The sequence below is a fragment of the Leucoraja erinacea genome, chromosome 39 (genome assembly GCF_028641065.1).
Source record: "Leucoraja erinacea ecotype New England chromosome 39, Leri_hhj_1, whole genome shotgun sequence".
Taxonomy (NCBI): Eukaryota; Metazoa; Chordata; class Chondrichthyes; order Rajiformes; family Rajidae; genus Leucoraja; species Leucoraja erinaceus.
The window spans coordinates 10,749,264-10,772,174 of record NC_073415.1 but is presented as its reverse complement, the minus strand read 5'-3'; the positions used below and the strand labels follow the sequence as shown (position 1 = coordinate 10,772,174).

Genomic DNA, 22,911 nt, shown 5'->3' with positions numbered 1-22,911 from the left:
TAAGAAAGAACTGCAGATGCTGGAAAAATCGAAGGTAGACAAAAATGCTGGAGAAACTCAGCGAGTGAGGCAGCATCTATGGAGCGATGGAATAGGTGACGTTTCGGGTCGAGACCTTTCTTCAGACGAAGAAGGATCTTGACTCAAAACGTCACCTATTCCTGTGCAACATTTAATGGGAAGTGAATGTGTATTGGGGAAGAGGAGGAGAATTAAGGCCAAGCAAAGCATGTCTAATATGCTTTATGCCAAAATCTTGTAATGGGAGGATTTTAGTGATGCTGTGGTGGCCCTAATGGGCAGAGATGAATGGGGAATGCAAGATGCATCATAGGCAAAGTCTGAGGAGCAATAGATGGAGTCCACGATCAGAAACCAGTGGAAGGAATGGCCAACTCATTGGAACTCATTTGGAGTATTGTGTACACAGTTTTGGGCCCCATATCTGAGGAAGGATGGGCTAGCATTGGAGAGGTTCTAGAGGAGGTCTATGAGAATAATCCCGGGATGATGGGCAATGAGTCTAATGGATAATGGAGGAAGTCCAATGTTGGCAGGGAGTGAGTGTAATGAGTGGAGCATGGAGATCTGACTAGTTACTGGAAACTGATGGTAAATCAGAAGATTGTCTACAGGAAAATGAGTTTGTAACTCAATAGTCAATGAATGGAAAGACACTGATGGAGAATTTACTAGGAGGCTCATGGACTAATAGTCCATGGGATAAAATATAGACGATGGGAGAAGAAGAAAGAGAATGGAAGTGATATGGGCAGTAATCGCTACTAGAGAACAACCAATGGCAAATGGTTAAAACATGGGAATGGTTATCAGGCAATGGACCAAGAATTCCATAAGGCAGAGAGAGTATTTGGAATGCAATTTAATGATGGAAGGCTGAGTTGCTGGATCTGAGAATCAAACAGATGAGAAAGCTGTTGAGAAAAGTTGATTTGCAAGTGAAGGGCGGAACTGGATAATGTGAGGAGATGTGGAATCTAGAGTGAGATAATTTAAACATTTCATACAGAGGAGTATGGGGAGATAAACACAGTGAAGTGTACACCAGGAGAGGAGATGGAATATTTCCAAATTAAGGAGAGGAGAGTTTTATTGGCAAGGAAATGCAGAGACTAACTGATGATGGAATGATGAATGCAGCACTTCACACATTGTCGTAACAGGAGAAAGGGTGATGAGCAAACCAGATGGGGGTTGTAACTCTAAGTCAGGTCGCTAACTGGTTGCCTGGTTCTACTGCGTGATTTGGAGGAGAAACATGTCCCCTTGTATTGGGCATTTGTACTTCTACAGGGAGCAGTAAGCCTGCAGAAGGTTCAGGTCCAGGCATATAAACATAGACAATAGTGTAACACAATCCACATCGGTCTACATCATTCTGCTTTCCACTGATGTGACAAATCGTAACACTGCAGTAGATTGTGTGTCGACTGATGGATTGTACTATCCTTCAATAGTGACTCGTGAATATTGCATATAATAATGTGCAGTACTTTAAAACAGATTCTATTGTACAAAAAACAGACAATAAAAACAGCAATACATATGGGTATATGATAATGCATAATATTGCAATCAACATTGCATTGTTGACATCTAAATCATTCTGCAACACAGGTATATAACCTATAGTTAATAGTTGGGTGCCTAATGTACAGATGTGTTTCAGGCTTTTAATACATCGGTCACAATCCCAAATGTATTTTTTCTTGTGAAATGCAGAAAAATGTTCACACGCCATAAAGAATTGAAAATGATGCAACGATCACACAGAGAGAGAGGGAGGGAAGGAGGGAGAGAGGGAGAGAGGGAGAGAGGGAGAGAGGAGAGAGAGAGAGAGAGAGAGAGAGAGAGAGAGAGGGAGAGAGAGAGAGAGAGAGAGAGAGAGAGAGAGAGAGAGAGGGGGAGAGAGGGAGAGAGAGAGAGAGAGAGAGAGGGAGGGAGGGAGAGAGAGAGAGAGAGAGAGGAGAGAGGGAGAGAGAGGGAGAGAGAGAGAGAGAAGAGGGAGAGAGAGGGAGGGAGGGAGAGAGAGAGAGGGAGGAGGGGGAGAGGGAGAGAGGGAGGGAGGGGGGAGGGGAGAGAGGAGAGAGGGGGAGAGAGGGAGAGGAGGGAGGGAGGGAGAGAGAGAGAGGGAGAGAGGGAAGGAGAGGGAGAGAGAGGGAAAGAGAGAGGGAGAGAGAGGAGAGAGGGAGAGGGAGAAAGAGAGGGAGGGAGAGGGAGAGAGGGAGAGAGGGAGAGAGAGGAGAGAGAGGAGAGGGAGAGGGAGAGAGGGGGAGAGGGAGAGAGGGAGAGAGAGAGGGAGAGAGGACTGATACTGAGAAATGGAACATTGCTCTGTGTAACAATGAGTGAAGGAATAAAAAGGTTTGGTTATAGTAGATGTGAAATTTCTCAAGAACGCTTTTGTCTCATTCTCAGCCAAAAGGCACCTCTAACACTTGTCAATATATCTCAACCCATACGCATTTAATACGGTTCCCAGACTGGGAATAAGAACAGGTTTCTGCATTGACGTAGCATTCTGCCAAGTGAGACCCAACACAAAATACTAACTGCAACGTATCAGACTGTGGCTGTCCAACAAAGACCGTGAGGATTTAGCTGAAGAAGTGTCTCGACCCGAAACGTCACCCATTCCTTCTATACAGAGATGCTGCCTGTCCCGCTGAGTTACTCCAGCATTTTGTGTCCATTGAGGATCTCAACTATCCAGGATCCAGCAAACCAGTTTGAGAGACACTGCTGAGCCTGCCTAAAATCAAGGCAATGACAACTAGATAAAGACTTTGTTGTAGACAGAGACTGTCATACTCAATATCCTAAGGATTGGACTAGATAATGCAAACTAGTGCATTTGGACAGCTGAATAAGTCACACAGAGTGCTGGAGTAACTCAGCGGGTCAGGCAGCATCTGTGGAGAACATGGATAGGTGACGTTTCACAGAGTGCTGGAGTAACTCAGCGGGTCAGGCAGCATCTATGGAGCTAAGGAAATAGGCAACGTTTCGGGTCGAAACCCTTCCGGGTTTCGGCCCGAAACATTGCCTATTTCCAGAAGGGTTTCGGCCCGAAACATTGCCTATTTCCTTCGCTCCATAGATGCTGCTGCACCATAACTCAGCGGGCCAGGCAGCATCTGTGGAGAACATGGATAGGTGACGTTTCACAGAGTGCTGGAGTAACTCAGCGGGTCAGGCAGCATCTGTGGAGAACATGGATAGGTGATGTTTCACAGAGTGCTGGAGTAACTCAGCGGGTGCAGCAGCATCTATGGAGCTAAGGAAATAGGCAACGTTTCGGGTCGAAACCCTTCTGGGTTTCGGCCCGAAACGTTGCCTATTTCCAGAAGGGTTTCATGCATTTTGTTGTCTCTGTACTGTACACTGACAATGACAATTAAAATTGAAATTGAATCTGAATCTGAGAAGAAGACTGAAGAAAGGTCACCTATCCATGATCTCCAGGGATGCCTTACCCGCTTAGTTACTCCAGCACTCTGTCTTTTAAAAAAAGCATCTGCAGTTCTTTATATCCACAGTGGACAGCTGGACTGACTACATACTCACTACACTGTAGAATAGAAAAGTCCCCAACTCAATACATTGGTTACCAATGTGTGAGTACAAGACTGACACTGTGCAAACTCACGATGCTTAAGAGTGAGACCAAGAGTCTACAACTTTGGTCTAATGACGAACTGAACTACGGCTGTTCAAACTCAATAATTGTGGAGAGAACCTGAGACTGAGTGTGCTGGGATAGTGGGCTGAGTATTCTATCGTAAGATAATTGGAAACTAGACGGCTAATCTCAATCAATGATATGAGTGAAGGAACTAAATGGGATATTTCTAAATATATCCACTGCACAAAACTGGATGGGATTGTGCATTCAGTTGATGCAAAGAGGCTTCAAGATGATTTAGGCAGGTGGAATACATGTGCTAACTCATGGTAGATAGAAACATAGAAACATAGAAATTAGGTGCAGGAGTAGGCCATTCGGCCCTTCGAGCCTGCACCGCCATTCAATATGATCATGGCTGATCATCCAACTCAGTATCCCGTACCTGCCTTCTCTCCATACCCCCTGATCCCCTTAGCCACAAGGGCCACATCTAACTCCCTCTTAAATATAGCCAATGAACTGGCCTCAACTACCCTCTGTGGCAGAGAGTTCCAGAGACTCTCCACTCTCTGTGTGAAAAAAGTTCTTCTCATCTCGGTTCTAAAGGATTTCCCCCTTATCCTTAAGCTGTGAGTATAGATGCAGTATAGTGTGGCTAAATGTTAAGATGACCAAACACAGAATATTATTTAACTGGTGCAGGATGAGGAACTATTGATGTACAGCATGAATGACCTGGACATTAGTCTTGTACATTAGTCACTGAAAGCAAACATATAGGTGTAGCATGAAGATAACACAGGAGGTTGTGCTCCTCCATGGCCAGAGTGAGCTCCACTGGAAATTGGAGAAACAACACCTTGGGCAGTCTGCACCCTAGTGGCATAAACATTGAATTCTCCAATTTCCTGCAGCCCTTGCTGTCTCCTCCCCTCTCAGCTCTCCCTCAGCCCTCGGGCTCCTCCTCTTCCTTTTTCCTTTCTTCTCCCCGCCCTCCCTCATCCTCCATCAGTCTGAAGAAGGGTTTTGGCCCTTCGGACTGTATTCGGACTGTAAACGCCTATCTCACCAGGGACTAACTCTACAGAACGTTTTTCCTTCTATTATTTATTATGAATAAGAATATGTGTGTTATGATTGTGTTTATAATTAGTTTGGTTGTTTTGTTGTTTGTCTTTTGCACAAAAGTCCGCGAGCATTGCCACTTTTATTTCACTGCACATCTCGTATGTGTATGTGACAAATAAACTTGACTTGACTTGACTTGACGACTTGACTTGAAACGTTGCCTATTTCCTTCGCTCCATAGATGCTGCTGCACCCGCTGAGTTTCTCCAGCACTTTTGTCTACCTTAGTTAAGAAAGGAGTTGGTACATGGGTCTTCACTGCTGGAGGTTGTCAATACAGAAGCAAGGGTGTCCTGCAATTATATAGGGGCTTGGTGAGACCACATGTATCATATGGTGTGAAGTGTTGATTTCCTTACTTAAGAAAAATAGATTTGATGTAGAACACCAGACTAATTCCTGGGATGGTGGGATGATCTTATGAAAGATTGGGTAGACCAGGTTGGTGTACAAAACTTGCTTACAGTCGAGTTCGGAAGAATGAGGAGAGATGTCACTGAAACACTGGTAGCTTTAAAGATAACACATGCTTTGATTATCATCTTCCCAAGTTCTACAGATTTTGGAAATGTTTCTTGTAGATGGTGGGAAAGTAGCAAAATTGACCCCGTTATTTAAGATCAGAAGGGGTGAGACGGGGAACTTCTGATCTGTTATCCTGAGATCAATGGTAAGGAAAATGCTGGAATCAATAATATAATTTGTAACACTTAGAAAAGAAAATTAAATTGAGCAGAGCTAACGGATTTATGAATATAAATCATGTTTGATTCATCTGCTGGATTTCTATGGTGTTTTATCATTAATGTCTTATTATTATTAATGTTTAGTGTTTTCTGAGTCATTCGTAACTGTCACTGTGTGTCATGTTGTTAGTTGTGGGCAGAGCACCAATGCAAATTCCTTGTATGTGAATACTTGGCCAATAAACGTACTTACTTACTTAATTGAAGGTGTGGCTGGAATAGATAAGGGGGAACCAGTGGAGGTGGTGTATATTTGGAACGTGTTCAATTAAATTCTCCATCGGACGATGACCAAGATAGGAGCACATGAGGCTGGAGTTAATTAGTTGATATAGGGAGAGGGTTGGACATTGAACAAAATTACAGGTTGGGAATAAATTGATTAGGGTGACCAGTTGTGGTTTAATATGATCAGTGGTGATGGAGCCAGCTGTTCACAATCCATAGCATAAGGTCATGTGATAAGTGTAGAATTAGGCCATTCGGCCCATCAAGTCTACCCCACCATTCAATCATGGCTGATATATCATTCCTTCCTAACCCCATTCTCCTGCCTTCTCCCATAAACCTCTGACACCCGTACTAATCAAAAATCTGTCTATCTCTGCCTTACAAATATCCACTGACTTGGCCTCCACAGCCTTCTGTGGCAATGAATTCCACAGATTCACCACCCTATGACTAAAGAGATTTCTCCTCATCTCCTTCCTAAAAGAACGTCCTTTAATTCTTTGTCCACATCCACTCTATCCAATCTCTCACCAGTCCACATCCACTCTATCCAAGCCTTTCGCTATTCTGTACGTTTCAATGAGGTCCCCCCCTCATTCTTCTAAACTCCAGCGGGTGCAGGCCCAGTGCCGACAAACGCTCATCGTAGGTTGACCCACTCATTCCTGATATTGATATGGTATTGAGATAGAAGCTCAGTAGATGTTATTGAACAGTGAATGGTTGAGCATCTGATGTGTTAACTCATAACCATATAACAATTACAGCACGGAAACAGGCCATCTCGGCCCTACAAGTCCGTGCCGAACAACTTTTTTTCCCCTTAGTCCCACCTGCCTGCACTCATACCATAACCCTCCATTCCCTTCTCATCCATATACCTATCCAATTTATTTTTAAATGATACCAATGAACCTGCCTCCACCACTTCCACTGGAAGCTCATTCCACACCGCTACCACTCTCTGAGTAAACATAGAAACATAGAAATTAGGTGCAGGAGTAGGCCATTCGGCCCTTCGAGCCCACCGCCATTCAATATGATCATGGCTGATCATCCAACTCAGTATCCCGTACCTGCCTTCTCTCCATACCCCCTGATCCCCTTAGCCACAAGGGCCACATCTAACTCCCTCTTAAATATAGCCAATGAACTGGCCTCAAGTACCCTCTGTGGCAGAGAGTTCCAGAGATTCACCAAGAGTAAAGAAGTTCCCCCTCATATTACCCCTATGGTCTTGTAGACTGTCCAAACTCAGTGCCATGAACCCTGGCCTATGAATGTCCGTTCTGAATGCAACAGATTCACGGGGCAGTCACGGTGGCGCAGCGGTAGAGTTGCTGCCTTACAGCGAATGCAGTGCCGGAGACCCGGGTTCGATGCTGACTACGGGGTCTGTCTGTACGGAGTTTGCACGCTCTCCCCGTGACCTGTGTGGGTTTTCTCCAGGATCTCCAGTTTCCTCCCACTCTCCAAAGACGTACAGGTGTGTAGGTAAATTGGTTTGGTAAATGTTAAAATTGTCCCTAGTGGGTGTAGGATAGTGTTAGTGTGCGGGGATCGCTGGTCGGCACGGACTCGGTGGGCCGAAGGGCCTGTTTCCGCGCTGTATCTCTAAACTAAACCTGATGGTTTGACCATGATAAACCTACTTAATTTTCTTCTGCTGTGTGCTATCAACAGGCCAACTGTTATAAAGTTAGATCGGGAACACGGCCACCTGTACAGTGTGAAATCTAAATCCTTCAGGCATAGCATAGATTCAATCAGTTAATATCCTTCACAGTTACCTAGGGCAGGTATATCTTGGATTAGATACTGTATGAAGGGAATCTGTGAAATTCCTTGCTACAGTCGGCTGTGGAGGCCAAGACACTGGTATTTTTAAGGTGGAGATAGATTCTTGATCAAGAGTGTCAAAGGTTATGGGGAAAAGGCAGGAGAATGGGGTTGAGAGGGGAAAATAGATCAGCCATGATTGAATGGTGGAGTGGACTTGATGGGCTGAATATTACGTCGGTTTAGGGCCGAGATGAGAAAAACATTTTTCACACAGAGAGCGGTGAATCTGTGGAATTCTCTGCCACAGAAGGTAGTTGAGGCCACACAGTTCATTGGCTATATTTAAGAGGGAGTTAGATGTGGCCCTTGTGGCTAAAGGGATCAGGGGGTATGGAGAGAAGGCAGGGATGGGATACTGAGTTGGATGATCAGCCATGATCATATTGAATGGCGAATGGTGCAGGCTCGAAGGGCCGAATGGCCTCTACTCCTGCACCTATTGTCTATGTTTCTATGTTTCTGCTCCAATGTCTTAAGGGAACATGTTTAATGATGTTATTACATTTTTGGTGAGTTATTCTCTGCGTGGCACATTATTACATATTTACCATTGTGTGGCCAGTGTTAATGTTTTTCTCTTTGTTTCCACTGCCTTGTTCAGACGGCATCATTGTTATCGAGGTTATATTCCATCCATAACCGATATATTATTGTGGGACTACCAGCGGAACTCAATGGTGCTGTCCGACCTCAGACTTGATATGACAACTGGCTGGAGATGGTGGAGAGGAAGGCAACAGGGCAAACGATACACAGTGGCAGGAAAGTGACCTCAGAGCAGACGTGGGCAGAGGGGGGAGGGAGCATATTCCAATTCCCAACATCATCCCAGTCCACCAGGACAAACACACACACACACACAAGTGATATGGAAAGGAAAAAAAACAGGCACTTGGACTTGAATTGAAATTGAAGATCTATACAAATCTGAGACAGGGAGTCTGCATCCTGGTTATTGAAGTAAAATATTAATTGTTAATATTGATAAAATGCTGGAACATTACTGCTTTGTTAAATTACACATGCACTTAGCGATATTGCTATTATGAAATCAATTCATAGCAATAAACCACTCAGCAGAGATCCCAGTTGATATTCAGGGGGGGGTGGGGAGAGGGAGAGAGAGAGGGGGGTGGGGGGCAAGATCAGAGAGAACGTTTTACAAAGAGGAGACACAGGACTGGTAAGTAGATGGAAGTGCAAGGAGGCAGAATACCAGATGTGTTAGTGTGCTTGGACAACATTAAGTGCAACGTATATTTTTATTGCATCTTTATCATTGAATACCCAAAGGTGTTTCATAAATGTTTTATTAACAAAGTTTGGCGCGGAGACAGGAGATATCAAGGCAAACTATCTATTAGCTCAGAGCTTGGTTAAAGAGAGAGATTTTAAGGTGCATCATAATTTAGACATTAGACAGGGAGGGAATTCCAAAGCGTTGGATTGTTGCAGTTGTAAATGTCTGATGGTTTGGGACCATGTAACGTGTGTTGAAGAAAAGTCCTTCATGGTTTTTCTGGGGGATGATTAGAGTCAATGGGGTGTGAGTACAGGAAAGTGATACAGTTGCCTAAATAGGTGGAGACCAGGTGAGTATATTCCATTCAAGTGTAGTTTAGTTTAGTTTAGAGATACAGCGCAGAAACAGGCCCTTTGGCCCATCACGTCCGCGCGCCGACCAGCGATCCCCGCACACTAACACCATCCGACACACACTAGGGACAATTTACATTCTCACCAAGCCAATTAACCTACAAACCTGCACGTCTTCGGAGAGTGGGAGGACGTTCTTTTAGGAAGGAGATGAGGAGAAATCTATTTAGCCCGAGGGTGGTAAATCTGTGGAATTCTTTGCCACAGAAGGCTGTGGAGGCCAAGTCAATGGGTATTTTTAAGGCAGAGATAGATAGATTCCTGATTAGTGCGGGTGTCAGGGAGTTATGGGGAGAAGGCAGGAGAATGGGGTTAGGATCGAGAGATAGATCAGCCACGAGAAAAACATTTTTCACACTGAGAGTGGTGAATCTGTGGAACTCTCTGCCACAGAAGGTAGTTGAGGCCACACAGTTCATTGGCTATATTTAAGAGGGAGTTAGATGTGGCCCTTGTGGCTAAAGGGATCAATTCCTCAAATTAGGGGGTATGGAGAGAACTCCAGGTGTGGGATACTGGGTTTTGGATGCAGAATGACCACTTTGAATGGCGGTTCAGGCTCGTTATAAGGGCTGACATGCCATTCCTTTCTACTCCTGCACCTGCATGCTTACTTTTCATATGTTTCTACAAGGCCCCCAGATCCTGAGTACTGAGTTTTTCCAGCTTAACGCTATTTAGATATCGGGTCATTTAGATAGAAGCGTTCGAGAGCATTCTTCAGACTGGCCTAGATGGGGCTCTTCCTTTGACATGGTCTCTGAGATTGGACTTGTTTCCACATGGTGAGAGCTAGAAATTAGGTGCTGGAGTAGGCCATTATCATTCAAGCCTTCACGCCTTCACCTATATGTACATGGAGGTTCATTTGATTGTCAGTATCCCGTGTGGCCTTCTCGAGTACCCTCTGGATTGCTTAGCCAAAACAAAACTGAATCTAACCTTTTTCATCCAAATATAGCCAATGAACTGGAACCTCGGCTACCAGATGTAGTGGCAGAGAGCCAGACTAGAACACTCATGTAAAAAAACGTTCTTCTCAGGTTTTAAAGGATTTCCCCCTTATCCTTAAGCTGTTTAGAGTCCTGGACTTCCCCAACATCAGGAACAATCTTCCTGCATCTAGCCTGTCCAACCCCTTAAGAATTTTGTATAAGATCCCCTCTCAATCTTCTAAATTCTAGAGAGTATAAAGCCAAGTCTATCCAGTCTCTCTTCATAAGAGACAATCCCGCCATCCCAGGAATCAGTCTGGTGAACCGTCTCTGCACTCCCTCTATGGCAATAATGTCCTTCCTCAGATTTGGGGACCAAAACTGTACACAATACTCCAGGTGTGGTCTCACCAAGACCCTGTACAACTGCAGTAGAACCTCTTTGCTCCTATATTCGAATCCTCTTGCTATGAAAGCCAACATGCCATTCACTTTCTTCACTGCCTGCTGTACCTGCATCCCTACTTTCAATGACTGGTGTACAACCATGACTTCCCCTTTTCCCAAACTTGACGCTATTTAGATAGTACTCCCCTTTTCCTAGTTTCGGGTCGAGACCATTCTTCAGACTCCTAGATGGGGCATCTTGGTTGACATGGTCAGGCTGAGAAGCAGGACTTGTTTCCACAACCTATGACTCTAGCAATTCTAGATTAGGAAGAGTATTAACTTTGGAGAACACAACATTCAAGCAGGGCAGGAAAGTAGAGACAGGGGTGATGTAAGGCAAAGGATTTTGTTGATTTGTTTGGAAAGAACAAACTCAATAAATAATCAAGCCAAGAGAACATTGGCAGAGAGTAGAACACCTTTAATGATGTTCAACAACACATTATTGGGAAGAAAGGTCTGATGATCCATAATATTGATTGAATAGACTGCAGGGAGCAGGAAGTTTTCTTTTGATAAAGATGAATTTATAAAGAGCCTGAGAGTAGAAGGGAAGAAGTTTAGAACAGACATAAAAAGCTGGAGTAACTCAGCGGGTCAGACAGCATCTCTGGAGAATAGGTATGGATGATGTTTTGGGTAGGGACCCTTCCTCAATCTCATGTCTCTGCAATTTCCACAACTTGACAATTCCTAACCGAGCCTCAAGCTCGTCCACTTTGTTTAAGATTTAAGATGGTTTGCAATGGAAAAGACAAAAGTTATCTGGATTCCAAGATTACCATGGTACAATGAGCAGTTTAATTGAGAATTGGCCACAATTCCAGTTTACTTGCCAGATATGACGGCAAATGGCTGAACCAATTAACTAAAAATAATAATTCTGCAAACACTCAAGATGTCGGCCACAAAGTTATTTGTAAGGAAGGACTTTTGACGTGAAACATTAACGATTGCCACAGGCGGCTGTGGAGTCCAAGCCAATGATATTTTTAAGGTGGAGATTAATAGGATCTTGATTAATATGGGTGTCAGGGTTCATGGGGAAAGGGTAGGAGAATGTGGTCGGGAGGGAAGATAGCTCAGCCATGAGTAAATAGACAATAGACAATAGGTGCAGGAGTAGGCCATTCGAGCCAGCACCACCATTCAATGTGATCATGGCTGATCATCCCCAATCAGTACCCCGTTCCTGCCTTCTCCCCATATCCCCCTGACTCCACCAACTTTAAGAGCCCTATCTAGCTCTCTCTTGAAAGTATCCAGAGAGCCTGCCTCCACCACCCTTTCAGGCAGAGAATTCCACAGACTCACCACTCTCTGTGAGAAAAAGTGTTTCCTCGTCTCCATTCTAAATGGCCTACCCCTTATTCTTAAACTGTGTGTGTGTGGCCCCTGGTTCTGGACTCCCCCAACATCGGGAACATGTTTCCTGCCTCTAGCGTGTCCAAACCCTTAACAATCGTATGTATTTCAATAAGAAACCCTCTCATCCTTCTAAACTCCAGTGTGTACAAGCCCAGCCGCTCCATTCTCTCAGCATATGACAGTCCCGCCATCCCGGGAATTAACCTTGTAAACCTACGCTGCACTCCCTCAATAGCAAGATTGTCCTCCCTCAAATTAGGGGACCAAAAATTGAAGGGCCGAATGGCCCAATTCAGCTCCTACATATTTTGAACTTTTTTCTCTTTCCACACATGCAGAATATTTCGAGTAAGGGTGTGTTTGTTATCTGCAGGAATTCTTTAGCTATTAAAGAACCAAAGGTTATACAACTGCGAATTAGGAGAGTTGAGAGATAAGAGATTTGGATAGATACAAGAATTAAATGAGATGCAAAAACGATATGGAGAAGAACGTGTGATGGGGAGAGGGTAATTGAAAGAGAGGAAGGTGGGACAAAGGGACAGAAAGGAAAGATACATGTGATACAAGGACATTGTGAACCAAACACAAGATGGATATCTGAAGGGAATAAGCACATTATTGTAATCACATGTCTATTGTGTTCCTTTCAGATTCTTTGTAAATGTTCTGGATGTCCTGGAAGTAAAAGTAATTAGTTACGACAACAAGAATCGGAGCATTCACTCCAACATAACTGGCATCAGTGATAACGGATAGGTCATTGTTAGAATAATTGAAAGCTGGACATTTCTGTCAGATGGACGCTGGTCAGATTGATCGCTACATTTATTGTTATCTTGCGGCATTAGTTTGAAAGATCAGCAAGGATAGGATTGGTCAGGCTGGGCTGGGAATGGGGAGGGAGACATTTCCTTTTCATTTGCGAGAGTTCAAATGAACTTTGAAAGATGCCAAAGGAGGAGCAGTTTTTTCCTTGACCTGCAAAACGTACGTTGGGTCTGAACCTGGTCTAAAGGTGGAATGAACGGGCTTGAGAATGTCTGTGCCCAAATGAACAGTTCAGCTTTAACCTGATCTGAATCTTGTCAACATTAAACAAATCCCTTGATGCTACCAAATTGCCACTGCTCATGGTTCCAGCTCAAATCCACAGGTTAAAAAAACCATGAGATCATTTGGGTTTGTAGATGATTGTAAATGCAGAGGTTTTCATAGTCACATAGACAACAGGTGCAGGAGTAGGCCATTCAGCCCTTCGAGCCAGCACCGCCATTCAATGTGACCATGGCTGATCATCCCCGATCCTTCCTTCTCCCCATATCCCATGACTCCGCTATTTTTAAGAGCCCTAATTAGATAGTTCAAGTTCAAGTTCAAGTGAGTTTATTGTCATGTGTCCCTGTACAGGACAATGACATTCTTGCCATTTAGGACAATGTTGCCTGTATAGGACAATGAAATGGTAGCCATTGAGAGCCTCTTGTGTTGATATAACCTTTCTTTTACGAGTAGGACTGTAATCATGTGTTGTCTTTCCGCTAACTGGATAGCAGGCAACAAAAGCTGATCACTGTACCTCGGTACCCGTGACAATAAACTCAACTGAACACTTTGCCCATTTGCGTTCCATTTAATCTCGTGATGTGATGTGCCCGCCTCATGTTTTACTCGCCAAGAAATTGTCTTGGTCCTTGGAAATTTATATTTTCCTTGTGTTATTCTGACGGGGAAAGTGATTATGTCTGATTTGTGATTATTGTTAAAGGCTATCCAACAAGATCGGACACAACACAGCAGTTGTTAGTCTGTGGGAATGTCCTGCTAGATTAGGAAACAAACAGGGTTAGTTCCTTCTACACCAAACCCTACAATGGTCCCATGCACGACACAGTGAGGGTGAAGAAAGAGGTCGCAGTCTGGTGAGAAAATGAGTGTAAGAAGAGAATGGGGAAAGTCTGACGATCTTGCACTCGAAGAGAATAAAGAGAGGATGAGGAGGAGAGCAGAGGAGAAGAGGTAGGATGAAGGGAAAGGGGCAGAAGACAGCAGAGAGAGACAAATAATAATATTCAAGAGTGTGGCTGTGGTTGGAGGGAGGCAACAGAGAGAATAATGAAAGATGGGACAGATATTCATGCATCTCTGAAAATATTCATCATGTGAAGATTTCATATTAGGAAGGAGAGTGATTAGAAAATCCAGGCTGGTCCCAGCTCTGTTTGCACAGCTCCGGATCTGCAAAAGCAAAAAGTGATTATACAGCTCCTCTGCGGGGAAAGGTCACATTGATTCCTCCCAGACAGTGATGTGGAAACAGTTAGTTAGGGGGATATAAGACGGAGCTGAAATTGTGATAGAATCTGTCATTAATTCAGTAACAGTCCCTCTGCGGCATCAAAGACAAATGGTTAGAACTTGGCACTTTCACACAACAGGCAGAGTCAGGTGTGCCCTGGACTGTATCGTAACACCAAAACACCAAAACACCTTCGGTCTGAAGAAGGGTCTCGACCCAAAAAGTCACCTGTTCCTTCTCTCCGGAGATGCTACCTGTCCCTCTGAGTTACTCCAGGTTTTTGTGTCAACTGCATCTCAGGACGAGTCCTATTTTCACAATTCCATAGATGGGAATGCGCAGCAAGCAGTCTGGTGAATGTGGTCAATAAATCACAGCTGCTAAGCAGGAGTGAGAGTGGCCATGATTGTCATTCATCTTTTCTGTCAGGTAATACGCTGGGATTTTCACATTGAAATACATTTGGTCCCACTAAGCATTACCTGCCCACAATAACTCCTTAACATTCCCAGTATTCCTCCAGTCCCACATCCAGAACCAGGGGCCACACACGTGTTTAAGAATAAGGGGTCGGCCATTTAGTACTGAGATGAGGAAAAACATTTTCACCCAGAGAGTTGTGTGAATCTGTGTAATTCTCTGCCACAGAAGGCAGTGGAGGTCAATTCACTGGATGTTTTCAAGACAGAGTTAGATTTAGCTCTTGGGGCTAATGGAATCAAGGGATATAGGGAGAAGGCAGGAACGGGGTACTGATTCTGGATGATCAGCCATGATCATATTAGAAACATAGAAATTAGGTGCAGGAGTAGGCCATTCGGTCCTTCGAGCCTGCACGGCCATTCAATATGATCATGGCTGATCATCCAACTCAGTATCCCGTACCTGCCTTCTCTCCATACCCCCTGATCCCCTTAGCCACAAGGGCCACATCTAACTCCCTCTAAAATATAGCCAATGAACTGGCCTCAAGTACCCTCTGTGGCAGAGAGTTCCACAGATTCACCACTCTCTGTGTTAAAAAAGTTCTTCTCATCTCGGTTTTAAAGGATTTCCCCCTTATCCTTAAGCTGTGACCCCTTGTCCTGGACTTCCCTAACATCGGGAACAATCTTCCTGCATCTAGCCTGTCCAACCCCTTAAGAATTTTGTATGGCGGTGCAGGCTCGAAGGGCCGAATGGCCTACTCCTTCACCTATTGTCTATGTATCTATTCTGATTGTATCCATCACTCTGCCCCATTGGGTTTGGACCTCTAGTTGAATAACTACCTTTCCCTATCGTGTTCTATCTAGTCTTTGTTAACCAGGGGTGAGCTCATGGTAGGTACATCTTGCCCAGATGAGTCCCACAACCTACAGAGTGTGGTCACCCATGCTGTGCCCATCTGGTTTAGATGCCCCTGTTGTTCTGTAACATTGTGTTGAGTTTCCATGTGTGTGTGTTGGTGAAGTTCACCTCTACTTGTTGCCACTAATCCTAACCCAACCTGTTGTATTCTCCAGGCATTTGCATCAACTCCTTCCAAAGTCTAACGCCTACCCACAACCATTTGTAGTGGCCAAATAACCTACAAACCCGCACGTGGGAATGTGGGAGAAACCGGAGCAACCCACACACAGTCCGAGGGAGAATGTGGAAACTCCACACACACAGACAGCTCCTGAGGTCAGGATTGAACCCGGGTTGCTGGAGCTGTGAGGCAGCTGCTCCACCCGCTGCGCCCAGACCCTTCATCCTGCCTCAATACTTCCTTCTATCTCCAGTAACAAATTGTGCCTGCGAATATTTGCATGAAGCAGCAGAAATGGTTTTGGTGCCTCGTTGCTGTTTAAAGAACATCTATAAATAATATTAGCAATATCACGTCCCTCCATCCGCTGCCGTGACAGGGAGAAATGAGAGTGTAGATCATAAGTAAATGGTGATCATCAGCCTCTCTTCAGGAGCCCTGGGGAGATGTCGAGGAAGCTCATCTGATGCCAAGCCAGTCAAGTCGAAATTTCTTTTTGTTAGGAATCCGGCTGCCCCTCATTCATCTGCCTCTGCTGCCCTTTACTCAGTCTGAGCCCAACGTATAACCATATAATAACATATAACCATATACCAATTACAGCACGGAAACAGGCCATCTCGGCCCTACAAGTCCGTGCCGAACACATTTTTTTCCCCTTAGTCCCACCTGCCTGCACTCATACCATAACCCTCCATTCCCTTCTCATCCATATGCCTATCCAATTTATTTTTAAATTATACCAATGAACCTGCCTCCACCACTTCCACTGGAAGCTCATTCCACACCGCTACCACTCTCTGCGTAAAGAAGTTCCCCCTCATATTACCCCTAAACTTCTGTCCCTTAATTCTGAAGTCATGTCCTCTTGTTTGAACCTTCCCTATTCTCAAAGGGAAAAGCTTGTCAAAGGGACAATTCTCAAAGGGAAAAGCATGCCTTATCCATTTGTGCAGGAAGGAACTGCAGATGCTGGTTTACACCGAAGATAGACACTGGAGTAACTCAGTGGGACAGGCAGCATCTCTGGAGAGAAGGAATGGGTGACGTTTTTTCTTCAGACCCGAAACGTCACCCTGATGATGCCTGACCCGCTGAGTTATTCCAGCTTTTCATGCCAACCTTCAACTCACTGGTGTTTTTCAACAGACTGTACGTTAGATCTCTCAGCTAAGTGTGACAGACACTTCATATAATGGACAGTTTTTGCAGCAATTGCTGTGTAATTCTTTTTTTTTTCACAGCAGCTGCGTAACCTGAACTGTGTGTGGTGTCACAGGATGCAAAGTGACCCCCACCCCCATTTATAAAAGAAAGAACCATTTCCAAAAAGAAAGAACGTTATTCAGATTATTCCCTTTCCCCTGTATCTGTACACTGTGAACGGCTCAATTGTAATCATGTATTGTCTTTCCGCTGGTAGACAAAAATGCTGGAGAAACTCAGCGGGTGAGGCAGCATCTATGGAGCGAAGGAAATAGGCGACGTTTCGGGTCGAGACCCTTCTTCAGATCCGACGTTTCGGGTCGAGACCCTTCTTCAGACTACCCTGACTTCTCAGGGGAATGTTTGCGGAGAAAGTTAGTTAAGCCCTTGTCCCACTTCCCCGAGTTACCACGAATTTTCCCGAGTTTTTCCCTTTGATTCAAACTCGGAGAATTAGCCCGTAGATACTCTGGGCTATTTTTTTTACTCGTGGACTTTTTCAACAGGCTGAAAAAAAACGTCCCGGCTTTGCCGATGCCCCGAGTACCTACGGCTGGCATTACGAGCCGCTACGATATATCCACGGACTCCTATGGACATTCTCCGAGTTTGAAGCAAGGGGGAAACTCGGGAGAATTCGTGAGTAACTCGGGGAAGTGTGACAGGGGCTTCAATCTGCAGTTCCTTCCATTCCAGTGAGTTGAAAAGGCAGGCACGTGGTTGGGAGGCTATGCTCCGAGATGCTGCCTCATTGTACTGACTGCGTTACGCTGACTGATGTTAGCACGCAACAGAAGCTTTTCACGTGAGGAAACTAAACTAAATTAAACCTGCATTTATGTTGTGTATTTAGACACTGCAAGTTGAGATACAGCGTGGAAACAGGTCCTTTGGCACGTTGGGTCTACGCCGAACTATGATCACCACACACCAACAACACCCTGCACCCTGGGGACCATTTACAATTTGTTAACCAAAGCCAATTAACCTGCAAACATGTACGTCTTTGGAGTGTGGGAGGAAACCGGAGCGCCCGGAGAAAACCCACGGGAAAACAAAGAAGGGAAGAGTTTGAACTTTTTTTCGACTTCCATCACAGTGAGGAATGTGGAGGAGTCACTGTGGTGGATGTTTACGTTAAAATGTATTTTGTGTGTTCTGTTCCTTTTTATTTGTAGAACTGAGTTGGCAAATGGAATTCCTCGTATGTTGTAAAACATACTTGGCTAATAAAGTATTATTGTGTTGTTGCTGGGGCTGGAGATATCCTGCACTGCACTGGTGGTCACTGCACTGCACTGGTGGTCACTGCACTGGTGGTCACTGCACTGGTGGTCACTGGACTGGTGGTCACTGCACTGGTGGTCACTACACTGGTGGTCACTGCACTGGTGGTCACTGCACTGGTGGTCACTACACTGGTGGTCACTGCACTGGTGGTCACTGGACTGGTGGTCACTGGACTGGTGGTCACTGCACTGGTGGTCACTGGAATGATGGTCACTGCACTGGTGGTCCCTACACTGGTGGTCACTGGAATGATGGTCACTGCACTGGTGGTCACTGGACTGGTGGTCACTGCACTGGCACTAGTGGTCACTGGACTGGTGGTCACTGGACTGGTGGTCACTGGACTGGTGGTCACTGGACTGGTGGTCACTGGACTGGTGGTCACTGGACGGGTGGTCACTGCACTGGTGGTCACTGCACTGGTGGTCACTGGACTGGTGGTCACTGGACTGGTGGTCACTGGACTGGTGGTCACTGCACTGGTGGTCACTGCACTGGTGGTCACTGGACTGGTGGTCACTGGACTGGTGGTCACTGTCACTGGACTGGTGGTCACTGCACTGTGGTCACTGCACTGGTGGTCACTGCACTGGTGGTCACTACACTGGTGGTCACTGCACTGGTGGTCACTACACTGGTGGTCACTGGACTGGTGGTCACTGGACTGGTGGTCACTGGACTGGTGGTCACTGGACTGGTGGTCACTGGACTGGTGGTCACTGGACTGGTGGTCACTGCACTGGTGGTCACTGCACTGGTGGTCACTGCACTGGTGGTCACTGCACTGGTGGTCACTGCACTGGTGGTCACTGCACTGGTGGTCACTGCACTGGTGGTCACTTCACTGGTGGTCACTGCACTGGTGGTCACTCACTGCACTGGTGGTCACTGCACTGGTGGTCACTGCACTGGTGGTCACTGGTGGTCACTGCACTGGTGGTCACTGCACTGGTGGTCACTGCACTGGTGGTCACTGCACTGGTGGTCACTGCACTGGTGGTCACTGGACTGGTGGTCACTCACTGGTGGTCACTGGACTGGTGGTCACTGCACTGGTGGTCACTGGACTGGTGGTCACTACACTGGTGGTCACTGCACTGGTGGTCACTGCACTGGTGGTCACTGCACTGGTGGTCACTGCACTGGTGGTCACTGCACTGGTGGTCACTGCACTGGTGGTCACTGCACTGGTGGTCACTGCACTGGTGGTCACTACACTGGTGGTCACTGCACTGGTGGTCACTGGACTGGTGGGTCACTGCACTGGTGGTCACTGGTGGTCACTGTCCTACACTGGTGGTCACTGGAATGATGGTCACTGCACTGGTGGTCACTGGACTGGTGGTCACTGCACTGGACTGGTGGTCACTGGCACTGGTGGTCACTGGACTGGTGGTCACTGGACGGGTGGTCACTACACTGGTGGTCACTGCACTGGTGGTCACTACTGGACTGGTGGTCACTGCACTGGTGGTCACTGCACTGGTGGTCACTGGACTGGTGGTCACTGGACTGCACTGGTGGTCACTCACTGGTGGTCACTGCACTGGTGGTCACTGGACTGGTGGTCACTGCACTGGTGGTCACTGCACTGGTGGTCACTGCACTGGTGGTCACTGCACTGGTGGTCACTACACTGGTGGTCACTGCACTGGTGGTCACTGCACTGGTGGTCACTGCACTGGTGGTCACTGCACTGGTGGTCACTGCCACTGGTGGTCACTGCACTGGTGGTCACTGCACTGGTGGTCACTGCACTGGTGGTCACTGCACTGGTGGTCCCTACACTGGTGGTCACTGGAATGATGGTCACTGCACTGGTGGTCACTGCACTGGTGGTCACTGCACTGGTGGTCACTGCACTGGTGGTCACTGCACTGGTGGTCACACTGGTGGTCACTGCACTGGTGGTCACTGCACTGGTGGTCACTGGACTGGTGGTCACTGGACTGGTGGTCACTGCACTGGTGGTCACTGCACTGGTGGTCACTGCACTGGTGGTCACTGCACTGGTGGTCACTGCACTGGTGGTCACTGCACTGGTGGTCACTGCACTGGTGGTCACTGCACTGGTGGTGCACACTCACTGCACTGGTGGTCACTACACTGCACTGGTGGTCACTGCACTGGTGGTCACTGCACTGGTGGTCACTGCACTGGTGGTCACTGGACTGGTGGTCACTGCACTGGTGGTCACTGCACTGGTGGTCACTACACTGGTGGTCACTGGACTGGTGGTCACTGGACTGGTGGTCACTGGACTGGTGGTCACTGCACTGGTGGTCACTGTACTGGTGGTCACTGGACTGGTGGTCACTGCACTGGTGGTCACTACACTGGTGGTCACTACACTGGTGGTCACTGCACTGGTGGTCACTGCACTGGTGGTCACTACACTGGTGGTCACTGCACTGGTGGTCACTGGACTGGTGGTCACTGCACTGGTGGTCACTGCACTGGTGGTCACTGGACGGTGGTCATGATGGTCACTGCACTGGTGGTCACTACACTGGTGGTCACTGCACTGGACGGTGGTCACTTCACTGGTGGTCACTTCACTGGTGGTCACTGCACTGGTGGTCACTGCACTGGTGGTCACTGCACTGGTGGTCACTGCACTGGTGGTCACTGCACTGGTGGTCACTGCACTGGTGGTCAATACACTGGTGGTCACTGGACTGGTGGTCACTGCACTGGTGCAGACTCTCCGACAGACTCCACCATTTGTGCTGGAATGGGAGAGAGAGATAGATCAGCCATGATTGAATGGCGGAGTAGACTTAATGGGCTGAATGGCCTAATTCTGCTCCTATCACTGATGAACACCTATCAGACAGTACCTTGGACATTGGGATGTGGAGGTATGGTGGACCTCCTCTTACACTCTACCAGGTAGACCTGTATGGGGAGGTGTAGACTGGGCCTGGTGAGCCTAGAGTAGGGAGTGATATTTGCACCTTCACATTGCAGGGCAGGGTCGGGGGGGGGGGGGGGGGGTGTGGACACTTGGTGACCCAGGGCTGGGGGTGGGGGGGGGGGGTGTCTCTCATTATCAGACCCCAGCAGACACAGAACTCCAGTCTTTTTACACCGTTAGGTAACAACATGCGTCGCGAGGACCTAATGTTCCCGCCCCTCCCACACCCGACTTCCACAACACAAACAGCCCCCAACTCATGGTTTCAACCCCCCTCCCCATCCTGCGCTGGTTCCACAGAGTCCTCTTCTCGCTGAGCTGTGGGCACAAAAGGGGGAAGAAAGGAGGAAAAGGAGGAAGGAGTCTTGAAAAGAAGCGGTGAGCAGGGTTAGAAGGATCAAGTTACCAGCAGCAAACACCAAGCAAGGCCAGTCATTAGTCTGGGGGAAGGGAGGGAGTTGTGATCGAGTAGATTCAATGCTGCCATGCAAGTATCTGCAAGGGAAGGCAGAAGTGGCAGATGTATCCTGCTGACTCCAATCTGTCCCCCTTGCCCTGTGGCCTCTCCCCCTCCCCTCCCCACCCCACCCACACCAACAGGTGCTGGAGGTGAGAGGACAACCCCCCACCGAGAGACAACTCCACAACAAGGGCAGCGGACCGCGGATGAGAGAAGAAAGCAAAGTGGCCACTTACTGTAGGGGACGCATTCATACTGGATCTCCAGGTACTTGTAGGTCCCAGGGCAAGGGTCGGGGAACACGTCCGATCCAGCCACCACCACACACTGCGTACGATTGTTGCACCTGTTCCACAAAGAGTACACCATTTAGTCCTTGGACTTACAAACGTGACCATCTACAGCAGTGGTTCCCAACGTGGGGCCTACGCTCCACAGGGGGGCAATTGAGGGCGACTGAGGAGGTCTGGGTCCAAATTTTCAATTTTTATTTTTTTGGATTTTCCATCAGGTAAACATATGTAGTTTATGTTTCAGATCTTATTTTGAGTAAATAATTTTTTTTGGGTAAAAAAGGTCTTTATTGTGTAGTTATTACATAATCACCGCGCCATCGCTCTTCATGCGTGCGAGGTCATGGGAGAACAGTATTTATTGAAATGGATTTAGAAATCCCAGACTGATTCCTGGGATGTCAGGACTGTCTTATGAAGAAAGACCGGATAGACTTGGTTTATACTCTCTAGAATTTAGAAGATTGAGAGGGGATCTTATAGAAACTTACAAAATTCTTAAGGGGTTGGACAGGCTAGATGCAGGAAGATTGCTCCCGATGTTAGGGAAGTCCAGGACAAGGGGTCACAGCTTAAGGATAAAGGGGAAATCCTTTAAAACCGAGATGAGAAGAACTTTTTCACACAGAGAGTGGTGAATCTCTGGAACTCTCTGCCACAGAGGGTAGTTGAGGCCAGTTCATTGGCTATATTTAAGAGGGAGTTAGATGTGGCCCTTGTGGCTAAGGGGATCAGGGGGTATGGAGAGAAGGCAGGCACGGGATACTGAGTTGGATGATCAGCCATGATCATATTGAATGGCGGTGCAGGCTCGAAGGGCCGAATGGCCTACTCCTGCACCTAATTTCTATGTTTCTATGTAAATGCGATTCAAAGAGCTTTTGCTAAGTTACTCTTATAATATCTATTTCCTCTGTTTTCTCTCAAG

At 46.7% G+C, this 22,911-nt stretch overlaps 1 protein-coding gene across 3 annotated transcripts in view; it reads right to left on the bottom strand.

The window, feature by feature from the left end:
* Window positions 1-22,911, bottom strand: part of LOC129714350 (adhesion G protein-coupled receptor L1-like) — a 350,449-nt gene that overhangs the window by 111,392 nt on the left and 216,146 nt on the right. For all 3 annotated transcript variants that reach the window (XM_055663898.1, XM_055663900.1, XM_055663899.1), the window contains one exon: window positions 21,927-22,036. In XM_055663898.1, coding sequence (XP_055519873.1) covers window positions 21,927-22,036 — 110 coding nt within the window. The remainder of the gene's footprint in view (window positions 1-21,926; window positions 22,037-22,911) is intronic.